We start from the raw sequence: 24233 nt of genomic DNA, 5'->3' as shown, positions 1-24233 counted from the left end.
AGGTCATTTAAGATCAAATAATTTATTCCACTACAACTACAGTGAATTTGTATCAAATAAAAGGAAAGAATGGACATTGAAGAGAATCAGTAAATTTTGGAAGTAGAGAGAAAAAAAGAAGATCCCAGAGGCTAATGTTGTCAAGGCCAATAAATCACTATTCAGCAGTCCTCTTTTGACAGGATGTTTTTTTTTTTGTTTGTTTGTTTTTTTAATCATGCTAATGACCACAAAAACTTATGAGAATGAACACATTTAAAGATTTCAGTCTCTGGGAAAAGAGTCCTTCTTTTGCTTTGTGCTGTTATGGAGCTGTTTTATCCAGAGTTCTTTGTACTGGTTCTATGGTCATCAACAATCTTTTCACTACAATTGGCTTCCCAAGTGGGACTACCTACAGAGAATGTGTTGGTGGCACTAAGAGTATTCAGGTTAGCCTTTAGGTTTAATGTGATCTTTTGAACTTGCTTAAGGTAATTTTGCCCTAAGAGATAAAGTCAGATTTCTAAGTTTGTAAAATTTGCAAGAATTTGCCAGTGATGCTGGATAATAATAAAAAAAATACGTAATTATTATCCCTTTCCAAGGGCAATTGTGTGCTGGTCCTCTCTGGAATATCCTCTGCAAATACACATTTTCTTCTTATACAAATGTCTATAGCTACCCTGTCATAATATATTAATCATCACTATCGTCATTGTCATTATGTACAAGTAGTAGTTTTCTGCAAAGAAATTCTACAAATTAAAAGGTATGGCTTTATGCCTCAATAAAGGCTACGTTAGAAGAAACACTTTTCTTTGTGTTACAATGAGAAAGACTGAAACTGAATTAAAAATACTAAATTACTCCATTAGAAATAAAGAGCTAGAGTTCTGAAGGTTCCAAATATCTTGGTTTTCAGTCCAACTTCTTTGTTTTCAATTACTGTGACTGACTCCTCCCCTCCTCCCTTCCTCATGAGATTACTGATTCCAGCCTATATTAAATTGTCTAAATTGTCTTTCTGGCATCCTTACATGGGGAACAAGGGCAATATGGGTGAAAGGAATATGAACTGACTTTGCTATTAGATAATGTGTCTAAAGCATTTGCCAAAGTTCCCTACCAATATTATTTGGAGGCATTTAATTAGAACTAGATGACACATTTTAAGAAAGCTATTAAGTTTCTGGAGCCTAAGGAGATGACGGTGAATGGAGTCTTGAATAAACTGGGATAAAGCTGAAGTAGAAACTCTTTCTGGCAACTAAAAATGGAATATTGCTATTTTTTGACAATAAGAAAAGGAAATAAGAGAAATATGTGAGCAAAGAAAAAATACTGAAGTCCCCAAAGAGACAAAACTAGAGGGTATGATTAAATGAAACTTGAAATCAGCTCTCATTTCTTTTGCATTGAATTTTTCACTTGAACATTGCATTGAATATGAATAAGCATTATATTTTAGAGTTATGTTTCTATAAAGAATAACTATACATTGGGATAGATTTTTAAAAAAGCATCTCCATGTTCTAAACTTTATATCCTAGCAAGTCAATACCAAATATAATGATTTTATGCAATTCTGATGTGATTGAAGGCCATTAACTATTTCGATATTTGACTTGCAAGTATTCATTCAATACATAACTTTATTAATATTGATTTCAGTTAGTAAAATACTGAGATTTAACAATAAATAAATTGAAATAATGGTGAATTTACACAAATTTGGTGATACTATAATTCAGTGAATACTACAACAAAAAGATCTAAGAACAGTTGTTTATAAAAAAGAAATCAGAAAGGATGGAGACAAAAATATGCTTTTATTTTTTCTAATGTCAGTGGTATGTACTACATAAATCAACCTATCATTAGTCACCCCTTAAAATTGACAAGTATGAAAACTTTTATTTAACATTGATATAGGAGGATTGTAAACTGCAATAAGCACTTTTATAATTTTTCTTACTTTTGTGAGAAATAAGTATTGTGTCAGAATGAAACTTTAACTTACATCTACATGATGGGTGAGACAATTTCATGCATTCACCTGTTTCATTTTCCTTCTGGGCATTCAGCTAAAACACATTGTTTACTTTTTAATCTAAGTTGGGTCATGCGGCTAGTTCTCTTCTCTTAATCGATCAGTGGACAATGTTAGTGGACCTTGAAGTGTCATGTTGAAGATGGTGAAGTTCTAGCATGAAAGAAGTTTGGATCTCTCAGTAATTACATAGGGGAAAGTAATAAACCTGTGACTTGCATTAGATAGTCATGTCAGCAAGATAGAAACTTTTATTGTATTAAACCACTGAGATTTTGTACTTGTTTGTTACAGCTACTAATGTAACTTGCCATAATATAGACATTTTAAAATTTCACTTTATTATCCATTTCCCAGTTGTACAAAGGGAGCAATTTTTAAAGGTTGATTTAAGCAGAAATATACTTGGCTAAGGTTAGAATTCATACCAGTTATTTTCATAATTGGGAAATATTTCATCTAACCCATGATGAGATCCAATAAAACCTTTCTTCTCCATGTCAGACATAATCTCTTTAGTGGACTGAATTATTCGTTGTCAACAAATTTAATACTTCCTTCCCCCAAACAGTGCTGATCATAATAGCAAACTATTCTTCTCTGAACCCAGTTTTTCTAGGCTGCCTCCTTAGCTTACTTTCTTTTCTTTAGCTATATCATCATCACTAATGAGTTAGAGTCAGGAGTAAAGAAGCTGTTCCTAATGGCTTCAGAATAATCATTTCCTCTCATTGGGCATTTTAAAGATCACTTTTCTATGATGAGAACAACTGAAAGTAACTTCAATTGCTTGGCGTGGGGACTTTAATGTGACTAACTCTGGCCTTAGGTGTATCTACACTAAAATATCCCTTGCTTTTCCTTTTCTAATAGGAACAATGGTATCCTCATAAATATCAAGGAATCAATAAGGATCTCTGTGTATACATGTTTTTACTTTCTCTTTCTTTGGAGATTTCCTGGGCTATCCTTATTTCCCATTTGTACATACAGGCAAAGGAAAGATTAATAAAAAATTTTCCTTCTCTGCCTAAATTGGGGTTTTAAGAAAAAATGTAAGGAGTGTGGAAGAGGCTGTAGAGAAAGAAAAGGGAAACCTAGTGGTTAACTGACCACTTAAGAGTTAGTATGTACTCAGGTAAGACTATTACATTGTACAAATCTAGGAAGCACCATTCACATAGCATACAACATAGAGAGTGCCTCTCAGAGTTGTGCAATGGAGTGGTTTTACCTCTAGGTGTATAATTTTTCCATCTTTCCCTCAAATATAAAGCATATCTAACTGAAATTCTTGGCTCAGCAATAGATTCAAAACTAGTTTCATCTAATGAAGTTGAAGCACATCTCCTTTAGTTCCCTTTCATAATGTGTTAGCACATACAATGAAGGTCCATAGGCGGACGGGGAGATGTCTAAGTTGTAGCTAAATATATTTTCATACCTTCTCTCTATATGCGTTAAAGAGGAAAGAAATACAAAAATGTAATGTAACAATCAAAGAGAGGGGCTCCTGGCCAATTTTGGTCAGGAGCATTCTCCCTTACAGGCTAAGAGTATATATTGGTTTTAGGGTGAGGATGGCCATCACAAGCTTGGACTGTTTCTGTAGGGAGGTAACTTTTACAGTGGGGTTGGAATGTTTATGGGTGGAAGGGTGGTTATCTTGGGGTTGACATCTTTCTGAATGGAGGGGAGGTTATCTCTGGGCTGGCATGTTGCTGGTCGGGGAGGGTTCTGGAACGTTTCTGATCAGAGATGTTATTTGTGGTTTATAGTTATGCTGACCTTAGCTATTAGGTTGATATTCCTTTGTATTTAGGTGGTTTTTGATTAAGGCGAATTTTAAAATGACAGTGCTTGTCCAAGATGGCAATACTCCTGCTCTGTCACTCTCATGCAACTTTAACCATGTTATAATATTTTCTTACTCTTATACACGAAACAATCTTTTAATGTATCAAAATTATCATTATTTACCTATACTGATTCAAATGTATTTTTCAGGAGGACTAATAATTGCTAGGCATACTGGAGTAGCAGCTGGGTGTATAATGGGGAAAAAATAAACATGTAGTAGTATTTTATCCTCGTGGGGAGAGATTAATCAAATACAGGTACAATATAAAAATCTGTATCCATTCGTTTTTGCTGTGTAACAAGCAATCCCCAAATTGTGGTTACTTAAAACAACCATTTATTTAGCTCACAATTCTGTAGTTCAGGTATATGGGATCTGCTGTGCTACTGGTTTGCACTGGGTTGACTCAGATATATGCTAGGTTGGTACAGTGGTAGCTGAACTAGTTTGGCCTCAGCTGAGGTGGCTTTTCTCTCCACCACGTGCTCTCTCAATTTCCAACAGGCTGGCCCCAGCTTGTTTATATGATTATTAAACAGGGTTCATAGAAGACAATGAAAGTTTGCAATGTTTCTTGACAACTACTCTCAAAATTAACATGAAATCAGCATATTCTGTTGACTAAAGCAAATTAGCAGGCCAGTCTAAATTAAGAACTCAAGGATAAGGAATCAGGCCCTAACTCGTGATTATAGGAACTGGAAAGTAATATCACAAAAGGGGACGGATCCAAGGAAGGAAGTAACTGCAACAATTTAAAGAATTAGACACAAATGCAATGGTTGATTTGCCAACAGAAGTACACAATGCTCCTGGAACCACCAAACATATTTATCTAAGTCAAGTGTATCACAAGGAATTTCCCTGAGGAAGTGACTCTTGAACTGGATATTATAAATGAGTTGGACATTTAAAGATGATTAAAGTGGCAAATTTTACACTACATGTATTTTATAAAAATTTCAAAATTAATAATGTAATAAACCGAAAACTGTTGAATTGAATGGTTTAATAGATGAATTTTATGGTATGTGAATTATATCTCAATAAAGCTGCTTTTTAAAAAAAAAAAAAAAAAAAAAAAAAAAAAGAAAAGAAAAGAAAAGATGGGGAGAGAAGGGATTTCCAGGCAGAAGGCCTAGTGCACACAAATGTTCTATAGGAGAAGGGACATTGAGAGCATAAGAAAGTAAAGATGGCCAACACAGCTTAATCAGACAGCAAAAGAGCTCAGTTGATATGAGACAGAAGATGGGAACACTTAGAAGGTTGAACCTGTCTTATAAGTCATGAAGTTTTGAATTTATTATAATAATGATAACAACCACTTCTTTGTCACTCACTATGTACCTGTCATTATTCTAAATGTTGTATATGTTTTAAATTTTAATCCTAAAATCATTTATACTATTTATACTAGGATTTTACAAATAAATAAACTGAGGGTCAAGGAGGTAAAGCAACTAGTCCAAGGTCTCACAATGAGGCTAGGCTCAAACTCACCTAGCTTGAATCCTTCCTTTTCACCAATATGTAACAGTGCTTCTGCAAGATCGTTATTCTTGTGGTTATTACAAAGAATAAAAGACAAATGAAGAATTTTAAACAGGGCTGTCATGATCGGTTTCATCTTTTTAAGAGTTCAGTCTCCACTAACCATCAAGAAAATGCAAATCAAAATTACAATGTGATATCACTTCGTACCTGTTAGAATAGCTAGGTACTAAAAGATAAAATATAAGTGTTGGTGAGTTTGTGGAGAAAAGGGAACCCTTACATACTGTTGTTGGAAATGTAAATCAGTACAACCACTATGAAAAACAGTGAGAAGTTTCCTTAAAAAACTAAAAATAGATCTACCATATGGTCCAGCAAGTCCACTGTTGGGTATATATTCAAAAGAAATGAATCAGTATGTTAAAGATATATCTGTACTCCCATGTTTATTGCAGCACTATTCAAAGGCCAAGACAAGGAAGGAACCAACCGAGGTGTCTGTCAATGGGTGGACTGATAAATAAAATGTGGTATATACACACAATGGAATGCTATTCAGACATAAAAAAGAATGAACTCCTGCCATTTGAGGCAACATGGATGAACTTGGATAATATTATGTTAGGGGAAATAAGTCAGGCATAGAAAGATGAATACCACATGATCTCAGTAAATGTGGAATTTAAAATAGTTAATTCCATAGGATAGAGTGGAATGGTGGTTACCAGAAGCTGAGATAGTTAGGGAGAAGAGGGGAATGGGGAAATGTTGGTCGAAAGATACATAATTACACTTAAAGAGGAGGGAAAAGAGAAGTTCAGAATAGGCAAATATAGAAACAGGTTATGCCAAAGTACAACCACAGAAAGTTGGTAAATGATTGGCTGGGACCAGGAGGTTGGAGGGCGGGAGGAAAGAGGATGAGAGGAGGGAAGTTAGAAATGACTGCTAATGGTTGTAGAGTTTTTTCTTGAGTTATGAAAATGCTATACAATTGATTGGGTGATAGTTGCACAAAAACCATTGGACTGTACTTAAAAACCATTGGACTGTGTACTTTAAATGGATGAACTGTGTAATATATGAATTCTATCCCAACAAAGCTGTTTGTAAAAGAGTTCATTCTTACTACATCTACATTAGAAGACATCCTAACTTTATATAAGTAGTCTATTGCTGTATTGCAGGTAAGACAGGATAGTAATTTAGATAATGGTGATGACGACGGATAGGGAGCAAAAGTAATGATATTGATAGACGTTTAGAAAACAATATTGACAAATAAAATGAACAGTTGATCATAACTTCAGCATAATGCTTATAGACATTTCAAATAACTATAAAGACTGGAAAACCTTCCATCATTTACAAATTCACATATTCACCTGTGATCCTTTTATTCATTTGTAAAGGTAGGAATCAAATCCGGTTTACCTGAATTCCTTAACAGTATTTTTTTCATAACACATATATTACATTATCATTGATTTCCTTATTAGATACTTAGTTGTAGATTAACCACTAAGATTTAAAAAATCAAAATATAAAAAAATGAGTTTTATTAATTCAAACACAATGCTGAATGGCAGCAATTGGTTTATGATCCTCATAAACAGGTATAATTAACATGCTCAACAAGAAATCTGTACTAAAAGGGCTCAATGGATAATGAAGCAATCAGGAAGATGTATGATTGCTGCTTCTGAACACACCAGTTTTTCATATTTTGACTCTGAAATTAAGACAAATAAGTAGGCTTAGTGGCAGCAATATAATTATAAAGTTAACTTAGATGCAGTTTTTGCTAAGAGGCAAATGTATTTGATCAAAATTATTGTTAACCACATCTTACTGTCACTTAAAATGGTTCTGAGTAATTTTATAGAGAGATTCTTCTGTAGACAACAATGATGATTATTAGAAAATGAAAGTTTTAAATATTTGGTCATAATTTTAATAATAACACAAATATTGCTAGTAAAAGTCTCAGTTCAATCTGATACAATAAATGTAATTGAATTATTTTCTACTGAAAGTCTTTATTTCTCCAGGGAGCAGAAACTTAGTCTGAGACACCTTTATGCTAAGATTGGGCTGAGGTGATACGTTCCTTACCTGGGGTCAGGGTGTGCAGGGTGCAGAAACTGGGACAGGCCAAAGGACTTCTCATGGTAGTTATCTCTCCATGCTGACATCTGCTGATATCTCAGTCAGCCTAGGTCACAGTGAGCTATGCATGTGTCGTCTCTGGAATAGATATACTGTTTTGTGGACACAGAATGTATTCCCTAAGCAAAGGCTACCATGATATTAGTTATTTACAGTTCTAAGACTAGGTGCACGAGAGAATAAAAACAGATAACTTACTGCAAACCAGTCAACTCAAAGATGTACCCTGCTGGTACAATGTTAAGAACATACATAAGCACAGTGACTTTGACTGAAATCAAAGTCATATGTAGTAATGGCCATTTGTATTATATTTTTAAACTTTAAGGAAATATAATGAACAGATTAAAAAGTCAATTCAGGAAGAAGCAAGTCAGAGTAAAACAAGGAGCTAAACAAAAAATAATAGAGGAAAATGCTAAAAGAATTTATGAATATTTGTAGAAAAGGCTCAATTATGCTTGCATTCAAGTGTTACCAATTATAGCTTGAGAAAAAGGGCAGGGATGTTTTCTAGTCATTTGTGTTTACGTTCAAATTTAGTTTTCTGCAACATAACCACACAAGTCTGCAACATGGAAGGACAAGTGGTCTTGTTTCCCTGGCCTCATTTTTTTTTTGGTATGCATTGCCTCACAACTTCATATCACAGTATGAAGATTGTTGAAGGGGGAAAAAGAGATGCTTAAATCACTTCTACTTAACAGTGAAAATAAATGTGTCTACGAAAGTCTCTCCAGGCATAATAGTTTGAGGTTATAGTTCTGCAATTTTGCTGATGTGAAAGGCATTGCTTTTCCTGGATTTGCAAAGTTGTATTTCATTTATATTTTATTTGCAAGGAAGCATGAGCAAAACAATTTTTGATAAACACAAAAAGCTGTGTGCCTCATTATATTGGATGACAAGTGAGATCTTACAGCTTTGCATCAAATCAGTGGAAAAATAATTATCTGCAAAAAGTATGTGCAAACATTTTTCTTACAAAGCTAAGATTCAAGGCAATGTGTCTGGAATTTGTTTCTCCCTTTAGGCTACCTCCATTCATTCCATGAAACATCTGTCTCAATTTCCGCTCTTCCTGGAGCCTCCTTTTGGTCTCTCTACAAATCCATTCCTTCAGAATCTGCCTCATTCTGACCTACAGATGGAAACCATATGTCTTTCTGTTTAAGAAAATGTGCCCAATCTACTCAGCTGAAGTTTTCTGGCCGCGCTTTATAGTATCTTCATGTATGGCTCCTAATGTATCAAATACAGTATAATCTGCTTTTGTTTTGATTTCATGCTTTAAATAATTTAAAGTATGTATTAGAACATTCACTGATTCTTCTCGGATAATCTCTAAACATAGAGCTGTGAATTAGATATATTTTGGACAAGTAATGCTTGAAAAAATTATACTTCAATAAGTACTTGCTGATTGCCTATTATGCTTACAGCCTGGAGGTACACAGATAAAAGACATGACATGCTTTACCATCCAGTAGGTTTGGAAATACAGAAAACAAATAGAACCAATGTAATACAGAGCAGAAAAAGCTGAAATAGAGAGACTCTATGGAGACACAATTCAGAAATATAAGCTAATAAAAGAAGTTTTAGTGTATCTTAAAAAAAATTCATTTGTGCTTTGCAATGCATTTAAATCTATTAAAAGTGATATTTAATAATAAGTGTATCTTTAAAATTTGGGGGCTATTCAAACATCTAGAAAATATCTGGTCTGAAAATATACCTGTGTTAGAGATGAAAGGCATAGTTTGCACATCATTTGGTATTAAGTAAAGCAGAAAATAATTTAGATGTTTCTTTACTTTTTTAATGAAAACAAATAAAGAAGAAAGGTGAGAAGCAAAAGGCCACATTGGCGTGGTCAAAGGACAATCTGGGATTTCTGGGGATACACAAGGACATTGGACCACAAAGGGTGGGTCCTGGATGTTGCCACCCTAATTACCTGGATCAAATTTTCAGCCCAAGCTTACAAGGCCATCAGAGAAGTAGACATTTACTAAGTAACACAAGAAATAGACATTCAGACAAGGGGAGGAATCTGAAAGAGAAGGTTTCTTAAAAATCCAAACAGTATCCTTAAAAGCAATGAATCCATTACTTAAAATACACAACTTAGATAAGCGCAAAGAGGGTATAATCTAAAATATAATATCTATAAAGTACTATTTGAATAATTTCATAATTTTATAACTGCCTCCTAGTGTCAAATCTCTCAAAAAAGTCTATTTTAACATTCCTAGATATTGTAATATATGTTATTTTAATAATATTGAAGACACATGAGAAATGGCATATCATAATCAAATCACAGTTTTTATGTCACTATATATTTTAGTTTAGTTTAAAGAATACTTTTCAGTAAAATATTATTAGAGAAACTGTAAGTCATTGGTCAGGAACAGAATATTTGAACCTAGGAAATCAAGGATTGAATGGACAGGCACATACATGTAAATTTCTGCTCAGTTTTTACCTTCAAGGGGAGCAGAATGAGGGCTGGATGGTGAAGGGGACTTTTGGACTTTACTCTACACTTCTGAATTATTGTGACGCTTTCACAACAATGATGCGTTCTTGTAATGCTACTTGTTATTAGATAACAATAAATGAGCTTTTTTAAAACCTATGAAATGAACAAACATATAAGATAAAAGAACGAGAAGTCAAAAAAAGGCATTGGAAACAACTTCTAAGATTTGAGAAACAAAACTAATTAAAAACAATAACAGTTGCTAGAACCATGTGTGTTCCTCTAAGCAAGCAGGATGGTCACACTGTTGAACTTTAGAACATGAGTGTCCTCTTGTGGCAAAGATGGGTACATTTTAAATTTGTGTCACTGCCACATAGAGTGACTGAGAAGTTTGCCTGATGAAATTCTTTCCTTTTTTTTTTTTTTTTTTTTTCAGTTTGAAATAGCCACAGTGATGCCTTCGGGGAACAGAGAGCTCCTCACTCCAGCCCCACGGCCTGAGGAGGAGGAAGAGGAGGAGGAATCCACTCCCAGGCTGATTGATGGCTCTTCCCTCCAGGAGCCGGAATTCACAGGGGTTCTGGGCCCACACACCAATGAAGGTCAGGTACATCAAAGCAGAATGACAATTGATTCCACTTTATCATCCTCAAAACTTCAAAGCTTCAACTCTGCAGGGAACTCACATGACATGACTCAAGAAGAAAGTTTTGGAATAGGCTAGGTTTGAAGTAGATTTATACATATATTTTATATTTAAATATAAGGCAGTTTTAATAATTCAGTTTTGGTCTGATTGAAATGATCGAACAACCAAAGATTTGGGATGAAAATATTGGGCATCATTACTAACTGTGTGGTAGAATGTATCTGTAGAACAGAGAGTATTTAGGCCACAGCAGTTCAAGGATATAAAGGATGATGAGGATGAAGTTGATGGTAATAGCAATAATATTTTGCACTAATTGAGCATATACTATCTGTGGATCATATGTTCAGTACTTCACATTATCTCATTGGATTATTAAAACCTCCCTGAGAGTGTTAACATTACCCTTTTTATTACCATGGAGAAAACTATAATTCAAAGGGGATAGTAACTTGCCAGGCATCACAAAGCTGTTATATAGTGGGTTTGAAGTCAGCCTGTTCAGATTATTCGTTCTTTATTTATTTAACAACAGGCTTCTTCTCACTCAATCCTAAGAAGCAGCAGAGAGAGGAAAATGTTGCACAACATCAGACACCATGTTGCAGGGCTTGCAGATGATTGAAACCAGAGCTGTTTAGTTAATGAGAAGGAATTCTTGGTGCTGAATGTGATTCTATAATATGTTTCTATTTCTTGTTTGAATGTATCACTGTCAACCTTGGAAGACCCAAGAGGACTCACACTGGAATAGTTTTTTTTTTTTTTTTTTTTTTTTTTTTTTGAGACGGAGTTTCGCTCTTGTTACCCAGGCTGGAGCGCAATGGCGCGATCTCGGCTCACCGCAACCTCCGCCTCCTGGGTCCAGGCAATTCTCCTGCCTCAGCCTCCTGAGTAGCTGGGATTACAGGCATGCGCCACCATGCCCAGCTAATTTTTTTGTATTTTTAGTAGAGGCGGGGTTTCACCATGTTGACGAGGATGGTCTCAATCTCTTGACCTCGTGATCCACCCGCCTCGGCCTCCCAAAGTGCTGGGATTACAGGCGTGAGCCACCGTGCCCGGCCTTGGAATAGTTTTATATACACAGAGAATGGCATAGTTAGGGAGTGTAGAAAAAAATAAGGAGTGTTCCCACTGTAAAGTTTGAGTGAGTATAGAGTGTCTCTATTCCAAGTTCTCCAGACACAAAACTTAGTTTTTAAGTAGACACTGTTCTCATGGACATTTCTGCCTAGCACAGGAAGATAGGCAAAATAAATTTAGAGACAATACTGTATGTATTAATCCATTTTCATGCTGCTGATAAAGAGATATCCAAGGTTGGGTAATTTATACAGAAAAAGAGTTTTAATGGACTCACAGTTCCACGTGACTGCAGAGGCCTCATAATCATGGTGAAAGATGAAAAGCACATTTTACATGGCAGCAGGCAAGAGAGAATGAGATTTAAGTGAAAGGGGAAACCCCTTATAAAACCATCAGATCTCATGAGGCTTATTCACTACGATGAGAACAGTATGGGGGAAACCACCTCCATGATTCAGTTATCTCCCACCAGATCCCTCCCACAACATGTGGGAATTATGGGAACTACACTTGAAGATGAGATTTGGTTGGGGACACAGCCAAACCATATAACTGTATTACAGGTCTTATGAGAAAAGTCTGTACAGAGCACACTGGAGACAAAAAGAGAGTGGGGAGCAATATTACATAAGGCAAGACTAAGAGCAAAGTACAGGAATCAAAACTGAGAGTTTCTTGGAGAGACAGAGGAGCCAAAACATGTATATTCAAATCCTGGCACTGTGACTTGTTGTGTTTGTATAGTCTTGAGCAAGGAATTCAATATTTTTGTGCCTTAGTTTTCTCATCTAAAATAAATGGGATAATAAATAATCGAACTTATCTTATAGAGGTGTTGTCAGGATTAAATGAATACATGTAGTTACTGGCCCGTAGTAAATACAATAAATGTTAGTTATGAAAATCTTATTAATCACAAAGGATTTTATGCATTTTTTTCTCTCTTAAATTTTTAGTGTACAAAACAGTATTGTTAACTGTGGATACTGTGTTCATAGCAGGCCTCTAGAACTTATTCATCTCGTATAACTGAAATTTTATACGCTTTGAACAATTCCCCACTTCCCTAGCCTCTGATACCATCATTTTACTCTTTGCTTTTTTGAGTTTTTAACTGTTCTTCAATAAGTAATATAAAAAGTTGCTCTTTCACCCAATGTTTTCTATATGCCAGAGACTTGAAGTGTTTTATCTACATTAACTTTTTGAAGAGTCATGACACTAGGTACTAGGCACTGATTACCCCTTTTTAAAAATAAGAACACTAAAACTCCAACATACTATAAAGTTGGTCTAGTATCACAGAGGTGTTACATAGAATGCAACATAGACAAGTAAATCCTGTCAGTGTCATTAATGAATCTATCATATTCTTTCCATGTAGCTAAATTTCTGTGTATTAGAAAACTCTACAAGCGAACAAGGAAGGTGCACAATGAGAAGGAAATACAAATATCCAGCAGAAAGCAACCAAACTAGGAAAATTAAATATCTCTAGAACATTACTTATGTTTAAGAGATTTCAGATCCTTTAAAAGTTGACCAACCTGGTATCAATACCTGGACTTTGGATCTCTCAGCTGAGCCAGAAACAATAGAGAAGCAGAATGCCTAATCCTTTCAAAAGCTTGAGTCGAGTAATGGTTTAATAATGTCAATTTAGAAACATAACAAAAACTAAGTTTTTTTTTAACTTGTCTCTAACTTACTCTGAGGATCAATAATGAAGTTAAAAACTCAAATTCACATTTTAATTTAAGAAGAAGCACACATTCATCAAAATTAAATAGTTTGGAAATATTTAGAATATTAAAAATGAAAACATCGTATTTTTACTACTAAAATTTCTAAAAATAATAATCTAAAGCCATATAATGAAGCCTTGAGTTATGAGCAGAAAAACTTAGAATTAAATTATAACTACTGTGAATATATAAAAATTACCCTAAGCAATTATTGCTAAATTATCAAGGTGATAAATATGCAGTAAAATCAAATGCCTTACCTCTAAAGAGTTTTATGATGAGTAGAACATATTACTTTGTAATGATTGGATAAATTAACACATATTAAATATTTTACAGCTCCCGCTTAAACTTTTTTCCTGGCTTTCCATTCTTAAAATTGAAATAATTTTTGTATTGAATGATGGTAATAAAACCTTAATAGGCACATTATTAGTTCTTGATTACCAACCACAAATGGCTCTTTCAATTAGGATGATCAAATCTCCTGTTTTATCTGGGTGTGAGGAGTTCCCCAGATAAGTATCTTTCAATGTTAAAAACAGGTAAGTCTCAGGTAAACTAAGACAAATTGATCACTCAGCAATTCTGGGACATTTCTTCCACCACTTTTCTAGTTTATGTCATAGAGATTTCACTTTCTCCATTCATTTCACATCTTACAACCCTTATTTACCTCATACCTAGACCGCTCATGCCTGTCAGATAACTTAATTTCCTACTTCATAAAGAAAAAGCCATTTATCAGTCAGCAGCTCCTTGGTCTTTCTGTTTCCAGACAAAAAATCTGCCTACAACTATACTGATGTGCTCCATCTCTCTCTCCTTCCAGCAAAACAAAGACACTCTGTCCTTCCACACGTGGGTTGAAAATCCTTCCATGTTCTTTGAGTTCTATTTCCTACTGTCCTTCCATGATCCTTTTTATATTCAACTTCACATCCTCTGTATCTTTTCCTCCAAATCGCTTCCATGTTAATCACCTCCTTCATCATACAAACCAGAAGTATATTTTCTTATAGTTATCACTATGCCTCATTCCTTGCTCTTCACAAACATTTCAGCATTTTCTGTATTTGTGGCAGCTTTTGCCTTACTTCTAACTTTTCCCTTAATGGACTGTAATCTGGCTTTCAGATCCATCACTTTGCAGATCTTGTAAATGCTCTGATACCCACTGCAATAACTAATCCAAGAACATTTTTCAGTCTTTAACTTACCTGACGTCCCAGGAGGCTTAGGTTGTTGATTATTTCCTTTCCCTTAAAACTCTCTTTCTCCATGTGGCCTCCATAACATCGTCCTATCGTGATTCTTCTCCTTTCCTCTGGTCATTGTTTCTACATCTCCTTTAGAAACCTACTGTCCTCTCCATGATCACTCAACAGAAAGTGAAAAAGGGGTGGAGGTAGGGGTGTGTGTGTGTGTGTGTGTGTGTGTGTGTGTGTGTGTAAGACAGAAAAAAAAATCAGTATCAAGATATAACCCAGCTTCAGAAGCATTTTTGGCTCCATTGCCTCCTTTATCACCATTACCCCAACCAAGCTACCACCTTTTGTCTATGCTATGATTCACTTCCATTTTTTCCAGTTGCCTTGCATCAGCCTTCCATTACACCTTCCAGCAGACTTAACTCTTAACATGCAAACTGCATCATATGGTATCTCTGCCCAACATTATGGGAAGAAATAAAGCTGTAGCCTACAAGGCCCCTGCATGTTATGTCCCATACATTCCAAAGCTCTCTGAGTTTTAGCCATATGAACTATCTTTCAGTCCCTCCAAAGTGAAGGCACATGCTGCTTCCTCTGCCTGGTATACTCGTCCCTTCCTACCTACATAGTCAATTACTCCTCTTCTGCAAATCTCATCTCAGTTTTCACTCCAGAGATGCCTACCATGACTCTCAGACCAGGTAAAATCCCTGTATGTTATGTATGATGCTTCATGACATTTATCACATTCATAATTTCATTTGTGTGGTTAACAATGATCTCACATAGCAGATCGTAAAATAGAACTGTGTCTCTTTGTGCTCACCACTGTTTCACCAGCTAGCATGGCACATTTACATAGAAAGGAGTCAATAATACGTATTGAGCAACTGAATATTAATAATTATTATCTTTTATTTTTCTTGAAGCAGGTGTTGTTTCAGTGAGATGTTAAACTATGAAACCAAAGACTTAATGAAACTATTACATGTGATATTTTAACTTTATGAAAAGTACAATATTAATATTTACATTTTGAATATAGAATTTCTACTAAATAAAAAGTACTCAGTAATTTTATTTTAAAAATGTTACATTGAATATACTAATTGTTGAGACAATTTTAGTTGGCATATTTGACTTGAATATTCTATTTACAGAAAACTTTTTGAGAAAATATGTAATGTAATTGGTTAGTGGGAGACTCTAATCTTGTTTATCAAACATTGAAATTCTTTCTTAGAAGTTGATTTGTTACTTACATGTAATTTTATTTTCCTTTATCTTTTAGACTTTCCAACCTGTCTTCTTTGTACTTGCATAAGTACCACTGTGTACTGTGATGACCATGAACTTGATGCTATTCCTCCGCTGCCCAAGAACACCGCTTACTTCTATTCCCGCTTTAACAGAATTAAAAAGATCAACAAAAATGACTTTGCAAGCCTAAGTATGGATGACAGTATTAATGGCCTTCACTTCTTTACACACGTCCCTAAAATTTTTACACTGTCAAATGTTAGCACTGAGAAAGAAACTTGAATGCCAAAACATGGTTCACGAATCAATCATTTTTTTGTTGTTTAAAAATTTAACAGTTTGTTTTAATAATTATAAGAAAAAACAAATAAGCAATGGTCATTTCAAAACCACATAGTCGATATTTTCAAATGAGCTATTCAAACTAAATATGCATAATAAATATTTATATTTTATGTGCTGGAATGTTTTATCTTGTTATGACATTATGAGTAAAATATTATGGTCATGTGTATGAGGAGTTGGCTTTTTAAAAATAAACTTCCACTAAAGCATCGTTTTATGACAGACGAATACAAGCCTAAATTCTGACTTTATAGTTGTTGCCAACTTAGAAGAATTTTGGTATGTGTCTTCATGAAGTGCTTTAATTATTTGAAGATTTCTTTCTAATGTCTGTATCTTTGACTATTAGAAAATACAACACTCATCACTGAGGTAAATATTTTAAATAACAAAATCCAGACAATTATTTATAAAGAATATAGAGAGAAGATGAGTTATTTTAAATGTAATATACCAATTTATTTGCTAAAGTTATACTCATAAGTATGTAAATACAAATAGTATTTGGAGGAAATAATTTTTATAAAAAGAAAGATAATCATTTCATTAACCATTCATTGCTAAATTTAGTTTTATATTTGCAAAATATAGGAAAATTTATATTTTGATGTGAACAAAGCAAGAATATTTAAATACTTCTTTTCTTTTTCCTTCTAGGTGACTTAAGAAGGATTGATCTGACATCAAATTTAATATCTGAGATTGATGAAGATGCGTTCAGAAAACTGCCGCAACTTCGAGAGCTTGTCCTGCGTGACAATAAAATAAGGCAGCTCCCAGAATTGCCAACCACTTTGACATTTATTGATATTAGCAACAATAGACTTGGAAGGAAAGGGATAAAGCAAGAAGCATTTAAAGTAAGTTTTAAGTTTGATAAGGTTTGCGGACTTTTATCTTCCAATTTTATTTGTCATTAGCCTTTTTCTTCCTACAGGGAAATTTTATTGATTGACTGATTGATTGATTGATTGATTGAGATAGGATCTCACTCTGTCACCTAGGCTTTAGTACGGCAGCGTTATCATGGCCCACTGCAGCTTTGACCTCCCTGGGCTGAGATGATCCTCCTGCCTCAGCCTCTCAAGTGCCTGGGACTACAAGGGGCATGTCACCATGCCTGGCTAAATTTTGTATATATTTGTAGAGACGGTTTTGCCATATTTCCCAGGCTGGTCTTGAACTCCTGGGCTCCAGTGATCCTCCTGTTTTGGCCTCCCAAAGTACTGGGATTACAGATGTGAGCCACTATGCTCAACATAAGGGGATTTAATTTAGTGAGACTTTTAACTTTCAAAATAAACTTCCCAACTACATCTGTCATGCTTTTGAGAAATACCATGTTCTGGTATATTCTGAGGGTGATTGAGAATCAAGAACAGAAAGCAGGTCTGGAATAAGAATTTGTTGGTTACCTGGAGCACCACCTACAGGAGTACCTGGAAGTGGTGCAAGCTAGAGAATCTATATTGATCAGACCCTCCACTCAGAAAGGCTATCTGACTAAAAGGACACCTACTTGGCAGGGTATGGGCAGTGTCTTGAAGGCAGAAGGCTACTAAATGACCTTGTAAAGAGAGGATGGATTCAGTTAATCTTACTAAGTGAAGCAAGCAGGTTTGGGGCTAGAGGAGTTGCTTAGAAAAACAGCATAGACTCTGAGAACAGTAACCAACTGGCTTTCTTGCCCACTCTTACAACATTCAAGCAGCCCCTTTCAGTGTGCCTTGAACACATAATTTTAAAACACTCTTTAGAGAGAAACCACATTATTCTCAGGGATGGCATAGGGGATAGTGTGGCCTCATTACCCCTGGGTGGTGGTGAATGTCCTGTCTCTTGGCTAGGCCTCTTGTGATTCCATTAATGGTAGCTACAGGGGTTAGGGCAACTTGCTATAGCCAGACAAGGGTCATAGTCTAGGCTGCCCACCCTGCCTCTATTGCCATAGCTGGCGATGAGGCACAGTTTATTCTGGGGTGTTTGGCTAGAGCACAACAGCTACTGTCTAAATGTTTTCTGTCTTGCTAGGCTGCCCCTTTCCTGGTACTTGTGCTACCAGGCCATTGCTGGGGAGGAACTCTTTTTTTCCGTGCCTATAAAATAAAGGAAATTCTTGCTGTGCCTCATCAAAATACTTGAAATCCCACTGCAGAATGTCTTCCATGAGAAGAAGCAGGCTTAGACTGAACAAAACAAGGTTTTCCTAGAGACTAAGGAACATTGTATTTTCATGAAGAAATATTTGCTTGTAGTCAGTTTTTCCAAAACTCATCTGAATTGTCTAGTAACTCAGAAAACTAAGCTGCCTCAAATTTACAAAACAAGACCTGAACTGGAACATGTCATTTTACAAATATTTGCATGGAAAGGGAATGGAAAATACAATTGTGGCACCAGTAATTTTTATTGAGTCCCTACATTTGGAATGTTTACAGGACATGTATGACCTCCATCATCTGTACCTCACTGATAACAACTTGGACCACATCCCTCTGCCACTCCCGGAAAATCTACGAGCCCTTCATCTCCAGGTATGAATCTACCAGTAAGGTGTCCCCAAAAGCTTTGGAGAAAGCAAAGCTAAGAAGGCGGACGTCAGGACACAAGAATTTGTCTGTAATGACATGTTGACACACTGTGAAAACTTTTCTTCTTTTTCTCTTTTCTCATTTATTCTCTCTCTTTATCTTAGTAGAAAGATATCTTTATACATTCATAGTTCAAGCTATCCTAACTCAATTCTGGTAACTTTACTCTTTTCCTTATATTCCAAGGCAAAATGCAACCTTTTGGTACACAAAGCTTCTTTTGAAAAAAAATGGAAAGTTTCACCTGATCAAGAAAATGTAAACAGTAGAAGTGGAAAAGAAAGGGGAGAATAAAAAATCTAACTTGACGTTTAGCTGTCGGGGGAAAAAAATCAATTTCAACCTGTGATTTTAGGTTTTATGTGTTGAATTAAATTCAATCCTAGGGCATTTCTATGTGCTTAGAGATGACAAGCGTCATCACTCTGGATAAAGAAAGTGCAGGGTTTTTTTCTAAACAACATATTTGAAAGTTTTGTTTATTTTAAATCCCATTAAACTACATTTATCTTTGAAGCATTCAGTTTGCTTGATTTAATGAATTAATAATACTTTACCCATTTGATTAAAAAATAGTTCAATCAAAACAAATATTTTTGGTTGTTAAAACAAATATAAATTATTTCTTATTTCAGTCTGTAGCTATAATCAACATTCTCTTATAAATTCATCTGTGGAAAAAATAGAGAAAACACCCATTTCATGCTCAAAGAAACAATGTTATAGTTTAATATGTTTTTTGGCAGAAAATGTACAAAAAGTGATTTTGCTATGTAAAAGTAGGACATGAATTCCTGTGTTTCCCTTTGTGGATTTCGTGAATATTTTAACTTTGTGCCTTTTATTTTATTCCTATTAATATACATCTTTCATGTTTTTGGAATATCTATCTATCTATCTATGTCTGCTTCTTGAATATCTGTCTCTTTTGTGAGTTTTTCCAATTTGCTTACTTGCCTATTGCATATGTCTTTTCTAGCCATCATTTGGTTTTTGGATGGTTCTCTGTTTCTTTGTTTCTGGGAGTGAATTTCTATGCACATAAAGATTTCTTTCCTTGTTTATGACGGAAGGAAAGATTTCCAAGGGAGTACTCAAAGAAATTTTGGACTGTGTTTTCTAATTATGAATTAAATTATATTACTGTTATCTGGGATGATATTGATTCTATGAAGAAATGAAGTCTTTGATGTTATATTTAAATATAATTTGTTTGCATATGTAGTATGAGGGAATTTATTTAAAGTAACTGGTTTTACATTCTCATTCTAAGGTTTGAAAGGCAATAAGTGCACCACTTTAAAAACTTTTTCTCTGTCACTATCACCTCACAACGTCCAGTATATATCTGTTTTTAACTTACATTGTCTTACATTTCTATATTTTTAATACATAAATCAATCCCCTTTTTTATTGTTTGAAAAATGTTTGCCAACATATAGTATGGCAATTAAAACTGAAGCCTCTGATAAAAGCATATGCCCTGGAGTCAAATTCTAGACCCAAAACTGTCTGAAACTCCCTGCGTTTCTGTTTCCTTATCTGGATAAAAAGGTGATCTATACAGGATGGCTGGGAGGATTAATAAAACAATGTTTATAAGGTGTTTAATATAGTTACTGATATATGATAAATACTTAAATGTAAGTCACAGTTATTAACAACATATATCTATCACATATCAAAGGAAATAGCAGAGTTAACAGGCACCAAATATGTGTTATTCCTCCCTTTATAATGACGAGGGTTAATACATTAGGGTCAATACATACACGATTATAAACATATATGCATCTAACAACAGAGGCCCAGAATACATGAGGCAAAACCTATCAGAAATGAAAGGAATAATAGTCAATTCAATAGTAATGGCTGAAGTATTCCATTTTCTTATTTTTATTTTTTAATTTAACTTATTTTACAGAGAGTGTCTTGCTCTGTCACCCAGGCTAGAGTGTGGTAGTATGATCACAGCTTACCACAGCCTCCAACACTGGGGCTCAAGCAATTGTCCTACCTCAGTCTCTCAAGTAGCTAGAAGTATAGGTGTGAACCACCATGCCTGGCTACTTTTTAAATTTTTTATACAGACTGGGTCTCACTATGTTGCCCAGGCTGGTCTTGAACTTCTGGGCTCAAGTGATCCTTCTGCATCAGCCTTCCAAAGTGCTGGGATTACTGGCATGAGCCACCGCACCTGGCCCCCATTCAGTAATGGATAGAACAACTATTTATAAGATCAATTAGTAAACAGAAGACTTATACAACACTGAAAACCAATTTGGTCTAACAGTCATTGACAGAACACTCCACCCATCAACTACAAAATACACATTTCGCTCAAGTGTACAAGGAACATTTCCCAGGATAGACCACATACTAGGCCACAAAACAAGTATTAACAAATTGAAAATAATTACAATTATACAAAGTATGTTTTCCGATTCCAATGAAATTACATTAGTAATCAAGAAAAAATAAAATTTAAGAAATTTACAAATATGTGGATTTGAAACAAAATTTGTCTTCATCACTAATGGGTCAAAATATAAATCTTGAGAAAGTTCGAAAACAATCAGATAAATGAAAACAAAAATACAACATTGAAATTTATGGGATGGAGCTAAAGCAGCACTTAAAGGGAAATTTTCAGCTGTAAATACATATATTCAAAAAGAAGATCTCAAATCTATAACTTAGCCTTCCACCTTAAGATAAGAAAAAGTAGAGGAAACTAACCCAAAGTGAGCCAGACAGAAATAATAAAAATGAAAGCAGAAGTAAATGAAATATATAGCAGAAGAATAATAGAGAAAATAAACAAAACTAAAAGCTGGTTCTTTAAAAGATCAACAAATTGACATATTTTTAGTTTAAGTGACCTAGGAAAAAAGTCACACATTACTAAAATCAAGAATAAGCAAGGGCCCCTTACTACCAGCCTTACAGAAATAAGGAGGATAATAAGGGATTACTATGAGCAACTGTAAACCAACAAAAAATTACATTTTTAAATGAACAAATAGCATTTTAAATGGACACATTTCTAGAAAAATGCAAGCTATTGAAATTGACTAAAGAATAATCTGAATAGACCTATAATAATCAAATATATAAACTTTGCAATTTAATGTCTTCCAAAAAAGACAACCCACTCCCACATGGATTTACTGGTTAATTTTATCAAACATTTAAAAAAGAACAATCTTTCACAAAGTATTTCAAATAACAACAACAACAAAAAGAGAACATTTCCTTCCTAACCCATTCTGTGAAGTCAATATTACCCAATAACAATACTCAACAAATATGTCACCAGAAAAGGAAACTACAGGTCAATATCCTTTATAAATATTGATGCAAACATCCTCAACAAAACACAACAAACTGAATTCACAAACTTATAGAAATGATTACTTATCATAACCAAGTGGGATTGCAGAAATATGACTAATTTAATATTTAAAAATCAACCAATGTAATATATTAATAGAATAAAGGGTAAAAACTATGTGATTATTTCAATAGATGTCAAAAAACATTTGACAAAAATCCAACACCGTTTTATTATAATATTACTAAAACAATAAAACTAGGAATAGAAGTAACTTCTTCAATAAAGAATGTCTATAAATAACTCAGGTTAACATCATCTTCAATGTAGAAAAACTGAATGTTTTCTTCATAAGAACAGAAACAAGACTAAAATTGTTTGTCTCACCACTTCTATTCAGTATTGAGCCTGGCAGTTAGAGCTAGGAATATTAGGAAAAAATAAATACACAAAATACAACAAATAAATAAACGGTTTCCAAATTGGAAATGAAGTCATTTTTCTATTTTCAGATTACATGATCTTGCATATAAAAAATCTTAAGGGATCCCACTAAAAACTAGTTGAACTAATAAATGAGCTCAGCAATGTGTCAGGTTACAAAATCAATATACATATATCAGTTGTATACATAATATCTATGCACTAGCAATGAACAATCTGAAAACAATAAGAAAACAATCCTGTTTATAATAGTCACAAAGTTTAAAAATTACCTAAAATAAATTTAATGAAGGCAGTACAAGCTTTGTATACTTAAAACTACAACACATGGTTGAAATTAAGATCTAAATTTAAAAATGATAATTTCATATTTATCAATCAGAAGACTTATGATTAGGGTGAAAATGGTCCCCAAATTAATTTACAAATCTTTGATATAGAAAATCCTAAGGAATCCACTAAAGTATTTGAACTAATAAATAAGTTCAGCAATGATATCAACATAAAGTATCAATTACGTTTCAATACACTACCAATGAACAAAAACACAGTGAGATACCAACTCATACTCACTTAGTTGGCTAAAATTAAAAAAAAAAAAAAAAACAATTAGAAGTATTGGTTAAGATGCAGCGAAAATTGGAATCCTCATACATTATAGCTGTAAGTGTAAAATGGTGCCCCTACCTTGGAAAACAGTCTGACAGTTCCTCAAAATGTTCAATGTCTAAGAATATACCTAAGAGAACTGAAAGCATATGTCCATACAAAACTTGTACATAAATGTAAACAGAAGCAGACTCATAGGAGCCAAAATATGGATTTGGAAATAATTCAAATTTCCATTAACTGATTAATAGATAAACAAAAATGTGGTATATCAGCACAATGAAATACTATTGGACAATAAAAAAATGAAGTACCAATACATGCTACAACATGTATGAACTTTGAAAACACAATATTAAGTGAAAGAACTCAGTATAAAAAAATAATATATGATTCCACTTAGGTGAAATGTCCAAATAGGAAAATCTTAGAAACAGAAAATAGATTAGCAGTTGCTGGGGTGAGAGATGGGGAACGTGTGGTTTTCTTTTGCGGGTGTTGAAAATGCTTTAAAATTAGACAGATGGTTGCAAAGCTCTGTGAATATACTACAAAACACTGAGCTATACCATTTAAGTGTGTGAATTTTATGGTATGTGAGATACAGTACCAGTCCTGCGCCCTGCTTACCTTCAGGATATTTGCTCCCTCCTTCCTTCCCCTCACTTCAGCCACATTGAGTTGAAGGTTGAATGTTGAGGGAGGAGCATTCCATGCTAATTTCTCAGAACTCTAAACCTGATGTTCTCTGTGCCTAGAATATTTTCCCTTTTCTATTTTTTTATGCTTTTTTCTTCTTGTTATTCCATTCTCAGTTCAATTGTTATCTCTAAAAATAACTTTTAATCGTTATCCTATTTTCTTCACAATACTCCTCACCTTTGGAAATAACTTTTTTTCTTT

At 34.3% G+C, this 24233-nt stretch overlaps 1 protein-coding gene across 1 annotated transcript in view; it reads left to right on the top strand.

The window, feature by feature from the left end:
* EPYC (epiphycan) overlaps nucleotides 1-24233 on the top strand; it is a 38753-nt gene that overhangs the window by 13636 nt on the left and 884 nt on the right. Inside the window, exons 3-6 of the mRNA XM_032297467.1 lie at nucleotides 10487-10652; nucleotides 16039-16197; nucleotides 17010-17212; nucleotides 18791-18886. Coding sequence (XP_032153358.1) covers nucleotides 10487-10652; nucleotides 16039-16197; nucleotides 17010-17212; nucleotides 18791-18886 — 624 coding nt within the window. The remainder of the gene's footprint in view (nucleotides 1-10486; nucleotides 10653-16038; nucleotides 16198-17009; nucleotides 17213-18790; nucleotides 18887-24233) is intronic.

The sequence above is a fragment of the Sapajus apella genome, unplaced genomic scaffold, assembly GCF_009761245.1.
Source record: "Sapajus apella isolate SASKATOON/1434 unplaced genomic scaffold, GSC_monkey_1.0 scaffold2, whole genome shotgun sequence".
In the NCBI taxonomy this organism is placed as follows: domain Eukaryota; kingdom Metazoa; phylum Chordata; class Mammalia; order Primates; family Cebidae; genus Sapajus; species Sapajus apella.
This window is presented reverse-complemented; position numbering and strand designations above follow the sequence as displayed.